At 34.4% G+C, this 17,314-nt stretch overlaps 1 protein-coding gene across 1 annotated transcript in view; it reads left to right on the plus strand.

Annotated features, from left to right (window-relative positions):
• Smp_168590 (macrophage scavenger receptor-related) overlaps window positions 1–16,321 on the plus strand; it is a 36,836-nt gene extending 20,515 nt beyond the window's left edge. Inside the window, exons 6-9 of the mRNA XM_018795431.1 lie at window positions 4,221–4,444; window positions 8,374–8,544; window positions 12,961–13,341; window positions 15,965–16,321. Of these exons, the coding sequence (XP_018646973.1) occupies window positions 4,221–4,444; window positions 8,374–8,544; window positions 12,961–13,315 (750 nt within the window). The 3' untranslated portion in view covers window positions 13,316–13,341; window positions 15,965–16,321. The remainder of the gene's footprint in view (window positions 1–4,220; window positions 4,445–8,373; window positions 8,545–12,960; window positions 13,342–15,964) is intronic.
• The last annotated feature ends 993 nt before the right edge of the window (window positions 16,322–17,314 follow it).

Raw genomic sequence — 17,314 nt, forward strand, 5'->3', positions numbered from 1 at the left:
TATTACCAGGGTAGGTTTAAGGAGAGAACCCTGGTAATATTAGCTTATTATCCAGAGTGATTAGGTTTCAAATTGTTATTATCATTATTATTATTATCCTTGTCTCCCATTTCCAGTCTAGTTGACCTTTTATTCTTATACATAAATGTTCTTAACAAGTATATTACATGTGTGATCAGATTGTTCAAAATGTATTGCACTAATATCTCATCACATATTTCTGATAATCTTCGTCTTCTTATTACATTATCGAAATTTATCAAAGGGGACTAATTGCTTTAACGTTATATATTAAACTTCATTCATACATATAATAAAACAAATGATGGATGAAATTGTACTTTAAGAATTGATCACTCTAAATCAGTATGACTTTTTTTTGGGGGGGGGGTATGAGTTACCTTTCTTTTTCGATAGTCAGTTGATGAACATAGTAATTTCTTTTTAAATATTATAAACGTTAATGATAATTTATTCAGTCAACTCACCCTCCATTTTTGTGGTTTGAACATTCTTTTTAACCACTACATAATATCAACTGTTGTTTAACAAGATTATTACATGTACTCTTCTAGGATATATCAGTTCCACAGGAATATTTCATTTTGTAATCACCTCAAATTAGGTTCCAATAATTAAAACAATATTATCAGAAGGGGTTTTGTGGAGATTTAGTATTTTCGTAGTTGCAAGCGTGAGTCAATTGAAGCTAGACCACTAAGGAAAACCTAGAAGCACTGGACGACCGTTTTGTCCCATTGTGGGACTCCTCAGCAGTGCGCATCCACGACCTCGCCCCGCGAGATTCGAACCCAAGACCTACCAGTCTCGCGCCAGAGCACTTAACCGATAGACCACTAATATTTAAAACAATCAATGAATGTAAGAAAAGATTTGAACATAAACAAGAACGAATATGAATTGGAAGACATGAAAATTTCAGTAATTATCTGTAATACTCCTAGAAGGCTAATAACTGTATGAGATCCGTTTAGTCAACTAATAGTTAAGTTAAATACTGAAAATTAATGTATTTAATAACTTCTGAAATCTGATTAATCAAGTTTATCAACATTTTCATCATTCCTAGAAGTTATCTAGAACACTGAAATCTTTTAACATTTGGTTTATCTCCCCAAGGTTTACTTAGTGAAACGAGTTTAAAAGTTGCTTAAGAAATTTAATATCTCTAAGGTTCATCTCATTTACTAGTATCAATTGAGAAGTGAATCAATTAAATAAATTCATGAATAGATCGATGTTAGACTAGCATTGAAAACCTGGAAGTACTGAACTGGTAAAGTTCAACTTAGTCGGGTGTGAGGCAGTCAGTTACTCACCAAAGACCATGAAACATGTTCACAGAATATCGTGGATTGATTTAAGTTAAACATTAGCACGGTTGGATATCGATTTAGTAATCTAGAGTTTAAACGTTTGCGCGGAAAACCAAATGTCCTGGGATAGATTTCCCATGTGTGGGGTCGAGCATGCGCACAGCTAAGGAGTCCCATACTAGGATGAAACGGCCGTCTAGTGCTTCCAGGTTTTCAATCATGGTCTAGTATTGATCAGTTCATTATTTCTGTGAAACTCAATAATCTCTACAATCCTATACTGATAATCAATTGAAGAACACAAATATAAAAAGTCTAAAATTTAAGAGGACGTGAGTGATAAATATGTATCTACATTATGTTGTGCAACTTGCAGTCCATGTAATTCAACATCCATAGGGCTTGATTTCTAACCCTTTTCGTAAACTTTAAGTAACGCTTCTGAACAACTTAAATTCAGCTATACATAGCATTTTATTTCTTAACGTAGACTTATATTTGCCAACAATTTCTTAAGTAGTTAGATATTAATATCAGATAGAACAAAGTTAAAGTTCTCTACAATTAAACTTATTATTGTTAAAAGCCCTTGAGAAGAGTATTCGCAAGTTAGAAAAATGCTGAAAATATATCAACCATTTACAGTCCCATAAAACTTTCCATAAAGTTCTATAAAAGCAGTGATTTATGCATCATATACTAATTGGATAATTACTTATACTGTTGCCAGTTTTAACATTGTTCCATGAGCTTCTAGAGTATCAAGGGTACAAATAAATCTATGAATATCCTTTCTTTCATTAATAAACCAACTTTGGTAGCAAAGCTTTTTTCATATACTCTGTCTTTTATCCTCTACTTAAGACTCAAGTCTATTAGATTTCTGGTGGGGATGGTGTCGGGTGACTAGGAGGAGGATGTTAGAAAGTCAGTATCAGGCGTTTATATACTAGACATATCATTTACTAAACACATATAGAGTGATATGTAATGAATTTCACAACTGATATGGATTAAATATCAAATATTTCTATCTTACTAGTTTTATAGTCTCACCAATGAGACTAAGTGACAATTAAATAATTATCACCCTGTTTACTAATGTAGAAAATATTTGTTTATTCTACGTATATACCTCATCAGATATTCATTGAATGGGTAGTAACAATAGTGTTAATAGTAATAGTAGTAACGCAAACGAAGATGGTACTATGGTTTCATAAAAGCCTAGAATTTTGTGACCTTAAGTTGAAAACTGTGAAAATACATTTCTTAACACACACATACAAAAGTGATTCAATATAACTAAGCAACCAAATGTTGAATTGATCAAAATGCCGATTGTATATATATACTATTCAATCCAATAAACACGGCAACGGAGTTATCGGTTTTTGATGAAACATTTAAAAATCTCTCGAAAGACTTAAAAAGAGTTTGGGGAAAACGTCTCTTTTCAATCAAATAAAGTATCCTAATTTGAACTGTCAACACTGTATGAATGATATAAAGCTGGTATAACCGTTGAATTCCTGTATGTGATAAAAGTATCGAATGTGTTCATTCTCTTTCTGATCCCGTAATTCACATTACATTTGATTACTGATGCATTAAATTTTTGAGGAAAATACTTATGATTGATAATATTGCGTGGGAAATTATTTAGTAGTTAGGACAGTCTAACATTTAAAACGTTTCCAGGAATTTTGGAACAGTCAGAATGTATATGTGACACACATGTACTATCATAAATGAAATGTATTGTGAAGTGGTCATGTCTGATGCATATGAAATTTCATTAAAAGAACTTTTTATAACCTTATTTTGTGTATTTATGGGATAGGCTATATTACAGATATATGTACACTAATAACCTCATACCTGTTGAACAAATGCCTATTCACCGGAATATGTACTGGGGTCAAGTTATAGTGTGGAAATCAATACAATGATATAATTATATCCAGCTGACGAGTTCCAAATAGAACGAAACTTACCCTCTGGATTTTACGGGTAGCTGTTTACCAAATAAATATATAACTAATTTAAGTGCTCCCCACTAATTATTTTCAATCACCAAACATAATGCACCGACATTGTTCAATCAGTTAAGACTATTGGCCTCACTGGAGAGAGCATGACTGGGTTCAAGCAGTTTTCCCTTGTATTCTCAGGTCATGCCTCTAGGTCGTTATGACCACATCTAATGCGGTTTTATTTTTCAGGCACCTTAAGGTGCAGTATCCTGAAATGAAAAACGGACACAGACACAGTCATAATAAATGTGTTAACTTGTTCCAGTGCACGTATGCACCGAGTTTCATGTTGCTCGTGAACGTTTGATTCGTCATAGCTTTTTACCATATATTCTTTAAAATATTTCATTGCTCTTATGAACTAGCGAATCCCACTTCAACAGTCTGAAGGTATTAGGTCGACCATGATGAAGCCTGGAAGTCTTCACTTCTACTTCTAGCCCTCATATCATCTTGATGTCGAGTGGTCGGCGAAAAATCTTAAACAAGGAGTGCTATTTGAACGAGTCGACTACGCACCTAATAAGTCTAAGTCGTCTTGTCCTTGTCTAGATCAGATGAACAAGCGTTTATATATACCAATGATTCTGTTCGTCAATTAAAGCTTTGCAATAATTTTTTAGTCTCTTACTAACATAGTTGATTAGGCAAGTGTATAAGTAGCACATGTATCTGATTCTCACGTTGTGGGTCGTAACATGTCTAGCTAATCTCAGTCTATGGCATAGACAATAAATTGAACCACTTTTCTAATAATTATTATATCTTTACTAGTTGACTAAGACTGCATTTCCTTGTCTCTTCTTCTGTATAACTACACTTTATATGTGTCTATCTATTTCTACAGAGTAATTCAACTTCTATTGCAATTAAATTAAATCTGATTCGAACATATTTAACACCAGCTAATGGTATTATATCTAATTTACCAATGAAATTCACTGTAACTTGTTTAATACCACGTTCAAAACAAATTCAATCAGAAGTTGTTGCTTCACCAAATATTACGACAAATTTATTATATCAGAGTGAAAGTATTTTATCTACATTGAAATTATATAGTGATCAATTGTAAGTTAGTACTAGTTAAATTGTTAAGTTTATTAAGATTTTATTATGAATAAGAGCATTATAAGCAGAGATGGATGGTGGCGAACAGTAGAATCGACAACGCAGATTTCGAGTACTGGGGTGAATGTCAAATCTAGGATGCAGATACATCCAGCTGATGAGTCTCAAATAGAACGAAACACGCGTCCTGGATTCTGCTATCAGCCCTCAAATGCTATGGTACGGTCGAGGGTGGGGAGAGTCCGCTCTCCCTCTCCAAATACTCTCACATAGCCACGCGCATACAGCCACCACCGGGAAAGTCCTACTCACTGCATTCTCACGAAGTGGGTGTTGTTTACGAAATTGAGAGAATGAAAGGCGAATGTTCAGCGCTTTAACCTGGTTAGCAGATACGGAGGATCCACCCAGAGGAGTTGGAAAGCCCTGATACAAACATATGGTGCACATGGATTCCAGGATCTTGAGAGAACAAACGGCGTATAAACTTACTGTTGGTGACCGACTACCATTAGACTACATTTCCTTACGTTGCTCTGCTGCTTTGTGGATTAGACCTTTAGGTCAAAGTCTTCGGGTGTGACCCTCTAAGGAAACCACCTGTTTTGGTTTGGGCAACCAGGTAGTATCATAGACTGCACACAAATCAATGATAACTACTATTGGCTTCATTGTTATTGTGTTGCACCTTTATTACGTGCCCCCTCGTAACAATGTTTATATGTTCAAATAATAATAAACCACCCATCTTTACTTATAATGCTCGTGACCAAACGGCAATATCGAGGCTTTCCTCACAGGATGCACGTATCACAAAAAGAAACTGGTCAATTACAGTCCTTAACATATTGGTGGGAAGATTCAAACAACCACTACAAATGAGTTGAATGAATTGTTTGATAAAATTACTACGATCATGTAGCTGTATCAATTCAAACCTGGAGTGGATTTATTTCCACTTGATTAACCAACAACTTTAAATGTTGGTTTTTAATCTAATTAACCACTTGTTATCATATAGAACATCTCCTCTTTCATATGTTCAGTGTACGTTGTACAAAGACCAATACTTCACAAGTACATGGAATTGATGTAGTTAAAGTTTGAAGATCTATAATGTAGTCAGAATATTACTAAATTCCGTCATTAACTTTTGGCAGCTGAATACTTAAAACGTCCTAATTTTTTTATGATGTAGGATTATAGGTACAAGCTGCTGAAATACAAATCCCGACTTATCAGCCTGCACTTTTACTGATCCCCTTATTCAGTGTTAGTTCATAGTAAAAATCACTTCTAAAGCTTACATTCGTTGATCGTTTGCGTCATATCCCTCTAAATTACTTCTAAAGAAGAGTTTTCTAGTCTGTTTTATCATATTTCATTGTGAGGGCTTATATTTTTCGATTACTGCCACAATTCCAACTTATTGAGGGAAGACTATAAGTTATGAACAAACCAATCAGATTTAATAAAGCAGGTCTTGGACTTGGTCGAGAAATCCATTCATCTATATGGTTAAATAACATATGTCATCATAGTTGATGTTAGTTGGTGATGAAAGCCATTACTTCCATCCATAGATATATCAATCATTATCAATGTGGGAAACTTTATTTTAAAAAACCATTTTAGATATGAATAATAAGGGAAACAGATACGAAAATAATGAGACATTCTACATATTTGAAGGAATATAACAAATTAATGCAGTTAACAATATTCAGTCTCAGATTATTTTCACTAACCAATATTATTCTACTTATCTAAAATCAGTAGTTTGAGTATTTCATACTATATATATATATATATATATATATATATATATATATATATATATGGCAACGAACTGTACAAGAACATTGTTTAGCGTTTTTTAGCAAGGTTGTTTTCTATGGGATTAAGGATGCTTACCCCACGTTCAACCCTCCTCCATGACCCGCGCTTTGGACTGGTAGTAGCCCTAGAAGAGCTACAGGTGGAGTTACTGAAATATTGATTTGAGTGAAAAAAGTGATTCTTAAATTTTAAAGATGAGATTTTTAGGTTCAATGATAAATTATTTGACTATTCAGCTACTACTTTATCATTGTAAAACTTGATGGTTTACTTGGAAAGCGAAACGTAAACACACTATTAGTTAAAATTTACGGTTGATTGTAATTAATATCGACCACAGATATGAAAATAGAGTTTCCAAACATAAATATCAACTTAACTTTTCTTGATTTTTTGTTACTCGTGAGAATTAGTTTATTTATTTGATCACATAAATATTGGTGCAAAGAGGTATGGAATACATATGCAACACATAAGTTACTTGATTTGTGTGCAGTCTATGATACTACCTGGTTGCCCAAACCAAAACAGGTGGTTTCCTTAGAGGGTCACACCCGAAGACTTTGACCTAAAGGTCTAATCCACAAAGCAGCAGAGCAACGTAAGGAAATGTAGTCTAATGGTAGTCGGTCACCAACAGTAAGTTTATACGCCGTTTGTTCTCTCAAGATCCTGGAATCCATGTGCACCATATGTTTGTATCAGGGCTTTCCAACTCCTCTGGGTGGATCCTCCGTATCTGCTAACCAGGTTAAAGCGCTGAACATTCGCCTTTCATTCTCTCAATTTCGTAAACAACACCCACTTCGTGAGAATGCAGTGGGTAGGACTTTCCCGGTGGTGGCTGTATGCGCGTGGTTATGTGAGAGTATTTGGAGAGGGAGAGAGGACTCTTCCTACCTTCAACCGTACCAGTGTATTTGGGAACTTAGAAATGCAGATAACTGGAAATCTCACTAATGTATCTCAACTCAATGTATGCAGGTTTAAATTCACGAACCAACTAACTGATATCTAAGTCATTTAGTACTATAAGACTAAATATTACCTTGCAAATCTTTGTGAGAAAATTAAATACTTAATCATAGATTTATATACATGTTTTCCACTGATATAGACAAGAATAAACAACCTGAAATCTTAACTAATTCCAGATCTAACTGCTTTCAATAGTGTTCTTTGTTTATAATCTCATCTATTATTTGACCTTATGATAACATATTGGCACTGGTGCATAATGTATTTACACTCATCAAGCTTATCAAATAGATAGATACTTTTGAACATTCTAAACTGTTATTTTTAAATATACTATTATAAATCTGGCAAAAATCTGTTTTCTAATCAAATATTTTCACTTCAATATTGAAATCTACTTACTTTTGATGTGCAAATCTTTGTAAGAATGGATCCAAGTGGAAGGTTTAAACATTCAATATGTTGAATGTTGTGAAATACTACGAATGCATATACACTTCCTTTTTAGTCTTATCAACATTATCACATAGTTTTTACTTACACAATAAGCTTTAAAAACTGAATTTCTTCCCTGTTATGTTCACTGAAGTATTCAGGCCAAATGAATTGAGTCACGTGTGAAATCTGCATTGTAGACTATACTTCTAGTGTTGACAATGTAAATAGTACAATCTACAGACCTCAACTTTTAAAGTGTGTAAGGCTTTTATGTGAGTTATAGTAGGGTCAAATTCCATATTGATAAATTGGAACCATAATTACATACACTGAGTATAGAAACTGTTACCAATAAACAAATTCACAATAAATACACAAGGTATGAAGATAGACTATTGAGAATATTAAGTAATACATTGGTTATCACAAGTAACATTAGTGAAACGTATGGAGTTGTCTTTGAAAATGATTGACAATCCATGCGTTACTGAATATTAGTAAGTAGTATAGTCAGAAAACAAGAATTAGAAATGAAGGCAAAAAGAGCAAATGGAATTTACAATCCCATATATCTGTTCATTAGTGATTAAACGTTGTCATTCCCAACAAAATGTTAAATTGTCAATCATTTTGTTTTCGTCATTTCTTATTGTTTTAATATGATTTTTTTACAGTTTTACTGTCCAATTACAACAACCTATTACTATTCCACCGGGGGATAAAGTTTACGCTCTTGTTTCATTGGTTAATCCACAAAAAACAAGTAAATTAATATTGGAGAACTGTTGGGCAACTGCTACTCCCAATCGTAATTCAACACCAAGACGAAATTTAATTGTTAATAGGTTAGTAATAGCTGGTAGAGTTATTTTTTTTTAGTTTGAAATGATAATTCTTACACCTCCTAATCTCTGTGATTTGATATTGATCTTATTGTATTTAAATAAATTCGAACCAGTCATTCGGACATAAGAAATAAAGCCTCTGTCTTGATGTAGTATCTGGGATTGGTTGTCGTGATGACTCAGTCAAGCATTATTGCCTGAAAAACTCCTTCTTTTAGGTAGTACCATATCGTATCAGTCAGGTCGATTGGAGAACGGTTAGACTTAAAAGCAAAATACTCAAGGTATGAAGGAAAGGTAATACTGAAGACTGTAGTATGTTTTCCTCATACAACCAGCATTTACTACAGTTCTGTCCCCCCATAACGATGGTAGGTAGCTAGGAAAGGTCGGTCCTAAGAATTACAAACCACCTTACGTCAGGGATTTTCGTCCCCGGAGGTGTGGCTTTAAAAGTATAAAATTAGGAAGACTGAAATTACTCACCAAATTATATGTGTGACCGAATTCAAACAGTTGTCTGTTGGACTGTGTGTTCACGCTCTCAGGTCATGAAGATGACTTTTATTCTGGTTTCTTTTACAGATGAATCAAGAAAAAAAGTATCCTTTCACTAGAAATGATAACCACTAAACCACTTCTAATGACATTCTAAGTCACCTTGTTCACGATTAAGTGGATCTTGAACAAATCTTGGTAGTTATCGTCAAGTTTACAGATTAGATAGAAATAAATTTTCATCATCTCTTGTGATATATTCAAATCTTTTAGCAACGAGATATTAGTAGGTTTTACTTCTTTCTTACATAGTTCTTCATAAAGAGTATTGTGTAGAGATGAGCTTAAGAAAATAACGACAGATATTCAGGTAGTTCTTATTTAATCAGAAAATAGCCTTTGCAAATGGATAGTTTATGGAAAAGGGAAAGATAGGTTTGCAAATTGTAAACCGACTTCACATATTAAATGCAACTATTCAAGTGTTCTACGTGTGTAATATACCGGTAAATTAAAAGAACAATAGCATGTGAACTCATCTTCACAGATAGATACTACCCATCCTCTTGAGACCTCATAACTACCCGAATAGATTCTTACGATTTCTTACATTGTTCGTGGTTTCATGTTAGGGATTTTAGGGTAAAGATTGGAGGATTTGATAAGGGTTGGCATCATGAACTGACATCAGATATAATACAATAATGCTATGCATGTATATGGATGGACGAATGTTGTGCCAAAGTTCTGGAATCACTATCTGATCAATTCATAAAACATAATACCAGCAGTTTAATGTTTGTTTCAGAATTAAGGATTCGGGTTGAAGATTTAGTGAGAGTGTCGATTGACCCACTTGTATGCAATTTATAAACACAGAGTTGGTTAATTGATGATATCAAGACTATCATTCTTTCACTCTTTAGTCACAAATAATGGTTTTCAATTATCACTTAAAACGTTTGAAACAGTATTCAGAGGTATGTCTATCGCGTGTTATGCATAATATTTGAATTTCTTGCAAAAGTCAATAGGTTGTCAACTTGAATACTAGATTATCCATAATCGTGTCTTACATTACGCGCAAAAATCACATACCTGCTATCTTTTATCTGATTGATCTAGCAATATACTTTGTTCACTTCTATCAGGTAAGGATCTTCATCTTGTTATGTAACAATCAAGTGCTTTAAACAATGCTCTTCCAAATGTCATCTATTGAACATTTCAGCAAAATTATTAAAATAAGAATAGAGAGAATGATGGATAGCGGCTAGCATTGGACTCGACACCAGTTACGTCCCGATGTCAACATCAACTCTGGGGTATTGGTAGATCCAGGTGACAAGTCCCACATAGGATTCCACTGCTAGCCACTAACCATCTTTGCTTATAATGCATGTGACTTAAAGCAATACGCACAGGATGTACATACGCCCCCAAATGCCCTGGTACGACCGAGAGTGGAGAGAGTCTGCTCTCCCTCCACACTCCAAATGCTCTCATATAGCTACGCGTAAATAGCCTCTGACAGGGAAGTCCTAATCACTACCTTCTCGTGGCATTATTGTTGTTTACGAAATTGAGAGGACGAAAGCGAATGTCCGGCGCTTTAACCAGATTGGTGGACACGGAAAGTTCACCTAGAGGAGTTGGAAAACCCTGATTCCAAACCAATGATGCACATGGGCTCCAGTATCCCGAGGGAACAAATGGCGTATGAATCAATCGTTGGTCACCGGCTCCCATGGGACTGCATCTCCTTACGATGCTCCATTGCCTTGTGGATCAGGCCTTTAGGTTAAAGGCTCCGAGTGTGGTCCCCTAAGAAAACCACCTGCTTCAGTCTGGGCACCTGGGCAGTATCATCGCCCTCACACAAATCAAATGAGATTTGTGCAGCGCATATGTATATGGTGCTCCTTTTGTACCAATATTTATGTGTTCAAATAAATAAATAAATAAATAAATAAACATATACCAATAAGAGACTGATCAATTGCAGTCTTAAACACTAATTAGAAGACTCAAACAACCAATGCAAAATGAATTGAACGGAATGATATTTAATTTTCAATTCAATAGTTGATTTTATCGTATAATTCAATGAATAAGTAAATAGATTAATGATCTTTGACATTTTCATTGAATAAACCAACAAATGATCAACCAAAATAAGTCACAAACAAACACTTAACTCAAATTACTACACTACTTATATATTTATGTATAGAAAGGGTACATCTAGACTAAAATAATTGGTTATATGCTTCATTCTTAACCTCACTATACATTCAACCATTTGTACATATACATATATTACTATGAATGGTAATGAATAATTTATATGGTTGTTTTAATACAGTTCTCAAAACTAATTCATATAAACATGTTTTCATTGGATGTTATATTTATCTGTGTGTATATTTGATGTGCATTGTTACAGTGACTACTATTAACATGTAAGGTACCAATGATTTGCCGAAAAATTGTACACGTTTTTTTTTATGATCGATTATTTCCAAAGTTCGAGTTACATAATAGATGAAATCTTTTCTAGTTGACTTAGAATTGTAATGGTTTAAAAATCCCGCATAGAATAGTTTAGCAAACAATTGTTGTCAATTCACTTAGTATTGTTTGTTTGAATCTTCCCATTGATGTTTAGGACTGCAACTGACGTTTGAAGCGAAAGATACTGGGTTTGAGTCCCAGAGTGAACATCAACCCTGAGATGCAGGTACATCCAGCTGACGAGTCCCAAAATAGGACGAAACACGCGTCCTGGATTCCACTGCTAGCCACTACCCATCTTTGCTTATAATTGTTGTCAATGATTTCATTATCAGGCTCTACAGTTATAAGTCTATAATTATTGTGATATTTTACAAAGGTCACAATAAGGTATGCATTAATGAATTTGACAATATTATATATGAGGAATGGTGAATGTTTGCATCACTTACAGCATAAGTTCCACCTCATGAGTTAAACTCTTTGCAAGATTTCGTTTGTACTTAAGAGTTACAGAACTGTAAAACTGAGTGTAATTGATTAAGTGATATGTTGATCTTCCATACCATACTTCAATTGAATGGGATAATTATCTGAAATATCCCGTGAAAAATGTGATGTGTTATTTAAAAAGATGCACAGTATTCTCTTAGTTGTTGAACGTAATTCATATCACTTTTTAAATAATTCTTATCAATAAAGTGAACCATTGAACGACAAATCATTCAAAAGAAGTTGTACATTTGTAGGCCCCTATCTGACTCCAGTGTTGATCGGATGACAATGTTAATCGAGATACACATCCCTGCTACTCTTGTACATAATTATCGACTTAATTCACGTTAGGAAATAACGGAATAAAATAAGTTGAATACGAGGATGAATTTTGAATACGTGCATTTTGTACACGTGTTGATCCGGACAGACAATCAGAGAAGCAAATTGAAGAAAGCGAAACGAAGCGGAGAGTGCCTTTTGAAAAATGGAAAACGAGGCGACACGCAGCGAAGGCGAATGAGTCAACTCCATTGAATCAAGCGTGACTCAATATTTATAGTCAGATAAAAATAAGTTACAGACATTTGATGAGTAGGATAAGCAATACACACACATACGCTCATATAAAAACAGTTAAGGTTAATAAGAGAATAATTAACACGGTCAAATTGTTACCCAAGAAGAATGAATAAAATGTTCTGTCCGGAAGTTAGAATGGCCTATGTGAGCCTGACATGGTACTAGACGCTTACACTTTACAACAAAACCTGAAAGTATCAAATTCCAATCTCAGTAGGTCATAGTTCCTCTTACTGTTGATGAATTGTTACAACTCTAAGATCTATAGTAAGATAATTGTCTTCTTTGGTAGTTCTATCATAATTTATTTTATCTTTCTACTTATAGATGTGCTGCATATGAAAATCTTACGGTTATTCCATCTTCAGCAACACAAGTCGGTTTCACATTTAATGCATTTTATTTAAATACTGCTGGATCAGTAGTTCCTATCAATTCAAATCTTTTTCTACATTGTGATATACGTGTATGTGATTTAAGAGAGATTAATGAAAATTGTCAACAGTATTGTCAATCATCAATAATATTTCCAACATTATCACCATTAACTACAATAAACACAACATCAACTGGCGTTCAACCAGTGAAAAGATATAGACGTGATTTAAATTTTATCAATCCAAAATTTCTTCAATCACATGGACACATTCATGTTGACAGTGGACAAATTATGACAGTGTAATAACAATAATAGTATTATTATTAATGGTATGATTATTGTAGATATGAGCGGTTGGACGTTGTTTTTCGTTATAATAATCTTTATTTTGTCCACATTTAATTAGGGACTCTCACCAAATTACTAATTGATGTATTCAACTTTGAGCTATGTGAGGTCTACTGATACAATTCAATCGCTTAAGTCAAAGTAAGTGAGGCTCGATTCGAATTTGTGACCTAGTGGATGAGAGTTGAACCTGTTAACCCTCGTGGAGGAGCATAGGCCACCCATCTGAATTCTCCATTGAACTCTGTCTTGAGTAATCCCTTTCAGTTTTCATTTATCCTTTTGCTAATAATAATAGTACTGCTACTAATACAAACAATCCATTGGAATTTAACAACCTGATATATCATATATTTATTAGAATATCGTGATTTTACTAGACTATTACATTGGTATACGAGTGACATATGTTTACATTGGTTAAAGTCCTGAATTAAAGGAAACTTTAAGCAATACCAGAGAATTTCATTAAGCATGTCATTCAGATCAACTTGAATACAAGGATAAATAAAGATAGCGAAACCCGTGAAGAAAACCATTCATACAAGCAAGGCCATCAGGACAAAAATTCTAAGTATTTATTGCCTAACTGAAATGCGCTTATGATGTTTTTCAGCATGACAATAAAAGTTTCCCAATTAAACTATCTAACTAAAAGAATTCAACAATAGTTAAAGATTGTCAGTTATTTGGAAACAGCAGAATTTCAATGAAATTTTATTGTATAAGCTGTCTTAATTTATTATAACTGACCTTCTATGCATAACATTGGCAACTTATTGATTTCTTTTTTTATACTCAGCATTATATACTCGAATGACGTGACATTTCCAATATTTATCAGTATTTTGAGAAGTTGTAATCTACAAGCTACCCGATAACTAGAGATGGTACATTCACTTTTGAGTATTACGGGCTGATCGCTAATAAGAAATATGTTTCATGAATCTGATTTCAATAAATAATGTTTCTTCGTTAGTTAGTCATAAGAATCGTAGAACTTAGTACAAGTTTCTATCAATTCAAAATGACATGCCATATCGATACAGCGAGATAAAATTATCAAAATAAATCCCTGAGTAGTGGAAACGACACGATCCGTTGTAGAAGAAAAGATAAAGTATAGGTAATATGATTTTAGAAGAAAAAGAAATTCACAAAATAAAAGGTATACAATAATCCTAAAACTCAAGATCTAATGAAAAGCAAAAAGTGAATGAACCTAAACTAATGAGACTAATTGTGAACCACGTCAACTTCAGTCACTAACCATTTGTTACGAAGTAGTGTGCATTTACTTCCACGCTTCAGTCGGTCAATTGATGACTTCATTTATTGATATTGCATCTTGATTTGGACTCCCATATTATTACTACATCAGAAAACATCGTGTTTCGAAATAGTCAATGGTTGGCCGTACGTAATACATGTCCGAATTACCTCAGTCGACAATGATTCATAAGCCCATCAACCAGTTTGGCCATTTGCTATCATTTTTACCTGGTACGCTTATCATTCAGTGATCCTAACCCTATTTCAACCTAAAAGAGACAGCTCTCATACATATGCAGCACAAGTGAAACAAATTAAGGAAAAATAAGATCAAACAAAATTTCCTCACCACTTGAAATCACTGGTCAATCTAAGCTAGACCACCACTGAAAACCTGGAAGCACTGAACGACTGTTTCACTCTAGTATGGGACCCTTTACCAGTGAGTACCCAAGATCCCGCACGGGGGACTCCAACCCAGGACCTCGGGTCCCGCGTGGACGCTTAAACTCTAGACCACTGAGCCGTCATCCTGGAGTTCTAGTGAGAAACCCCAACCTGTGTAGTTCAACCTTGTCGAGTGTGAGGCAGTTACCTATCGAAGACAATAGAAAATACCATTGAATGCCGGCCAGTAGTCCGGAGTTTAAGCGTTCACTCATTCGTTCATCTAGGATTTCAGTGACGATCTGGCTTATATTAACTCATAATTTCAACTGTAAAAATACAACAATCTCTCCCATATTGAGAATTTTTTATTATCAGAAGGGGTTTTGTGGAGATTTCAGCATTTTCATAGGTGAAAGCATGAGTCAATTGTAGCTGGACCACCAAGGGAAACCTGGAAGCACGGGACGGCCGTTTCGTCCTATTGTGGGACTCCTCAGAAGTGCACATCCACGATCTCGCCTCTCGAGATTCGAACCTACTAGTCTCGCGCCAGAACACTTAACCGGTAGACCACTGAGCCGGCACCGAACGGTGTTAATGTCCTACTTCAACCAATTCACGAAGTTGAACAACCGTTCACCAGTTGTCTTTAGTGAGTTTCTATCTATCTTAACAGACGTGGTTGAACTCCACTGGTCACTGCTTCTCACTAGAACTCCAGGATTTACCTCTTAAAGTCAGTCACTAGTGTGCATATGAATATTATTATCAGAAGGGGTTCGAATCTCGCGAGGCGAGATCGTGGGTGCGCACTGCTGAGGAGTCCCATAATAGGACGAAATGGCCGTCCAGTGCTTCCAGGTTTTCCATGGTGTTCTAGTTTCAATTGACTCATGATTTCAAATATGATAATTATTCACAAATTACTATTTCTATTTTCAGATATAAATCATCATTATTCTAACTATGTACACAAACTTTTTCCCAATAGATCAATCACATTCAATTATCAATGGATAATTATTCAAATGTATTCAATCCAAATTAGTTATTAATTAAGAATTTTTGTATACGCTTTTGATATTGAAAAAGACAGTATTCTAAACAAAACAAAAAAGAATCAATATATTTTATCATAGATTGTCTGTCGTATTATCTCCATAGAGTAACTCAGTTTACATTGTTTAAACCATAAGTTTATTTATAGTTATCTGTTGTTTGTTCGTTCATTTGTTTACCTTTTCCCTTTTTGTTATAAATATTTAACCAGTTCATCTTAAATAAATTTATCATTTAAGTAATTGTATTTTCTTGAGGGAAAAAGTAATCTCTAAACACAGTATTCAGATGTCAAATATTATAATACAGGTTTAAATCCAATCTAGCCTATATCATGTTATTTTAAGAAATTACCGTATAGGGTTGTGGAGACTGATGACTTTTATTAGAGATAATGAACCAATCAGTTTTGGAATAACTGGATGCCGGCTCAGTGGTCTAGAGGTTAAATATTCGCGCCCAAGATGAAATAATCGCAATAAGTTGGTCTTTTCTAAGTTAAAGGAGACTCAGACTATCAAAGTTTGACCGCCTTATCAAGAAACAGATATCAGCGTCTTCGGACACTGCATAGAGTGGGCATCAGTGAAGAAGCAGTTTGCAGTATAATATGTATGATTAATAAGTGTGTTGGCACTTGCCAGTCAATCGCGGCTTACTCTGACAGAATATATATATATATATCAGTAAACTAATTAGTGGTTTTGTTAAAAACATTATGAGCAAGCAGTACAAGGGTTCTTCTAGTGGGAACTATAGAAGCTAACAGAAAACGAGGCGATAGATATTTTTACCTATTAGGTTGTATTTCATTTTCTTTATGAAAATTCTTGTCACTGAACCGATTCAATAATGCTAGTTTGTAGAGAGAAGACAACGATTTATACACATTATGACAACTCGATATACTCTTATCGAAAGATGAACCCAAATAGTTTTCATCGACGAGTTTCAGTTTTTGCTAACTAGTTCTCTTTCTAGGATATCCACCCAATAATTCTACAAGCAATCATTTTCACAAACACTTTTCAGCCAGTGTTTGCGTTATCTTCGTTTTCAATTAACACTTACGTGTAGTTAGTTGGAGCTGTTTGAACAGCTTAACATTCTTGGATGGGGGGTCAGCTTTCTTCATTAAAATGCTTCCACAACGCTTAGTCCCTACACGAGGTTTGTGTGCTTTCATAAGTGGGATTGCTATAGCTCACTCCTACGCCTAAATCAGATTGATGG

Source organism: Schistosoma mansoni (genome assembly GCF_000237925.1).
Source record: "Schistosoma mansoni, WGS project CABG00000000 data, supercontig 0179, strain Puerto Rico, whole genome shotgun sequence".
Lineage (NCBI taxonomy): Eukaryota > Metazoa > Platyhelminthes > Trematoda > Strigeidida > Schistosomatidae > Schistosoma > Schistosoma mansoni.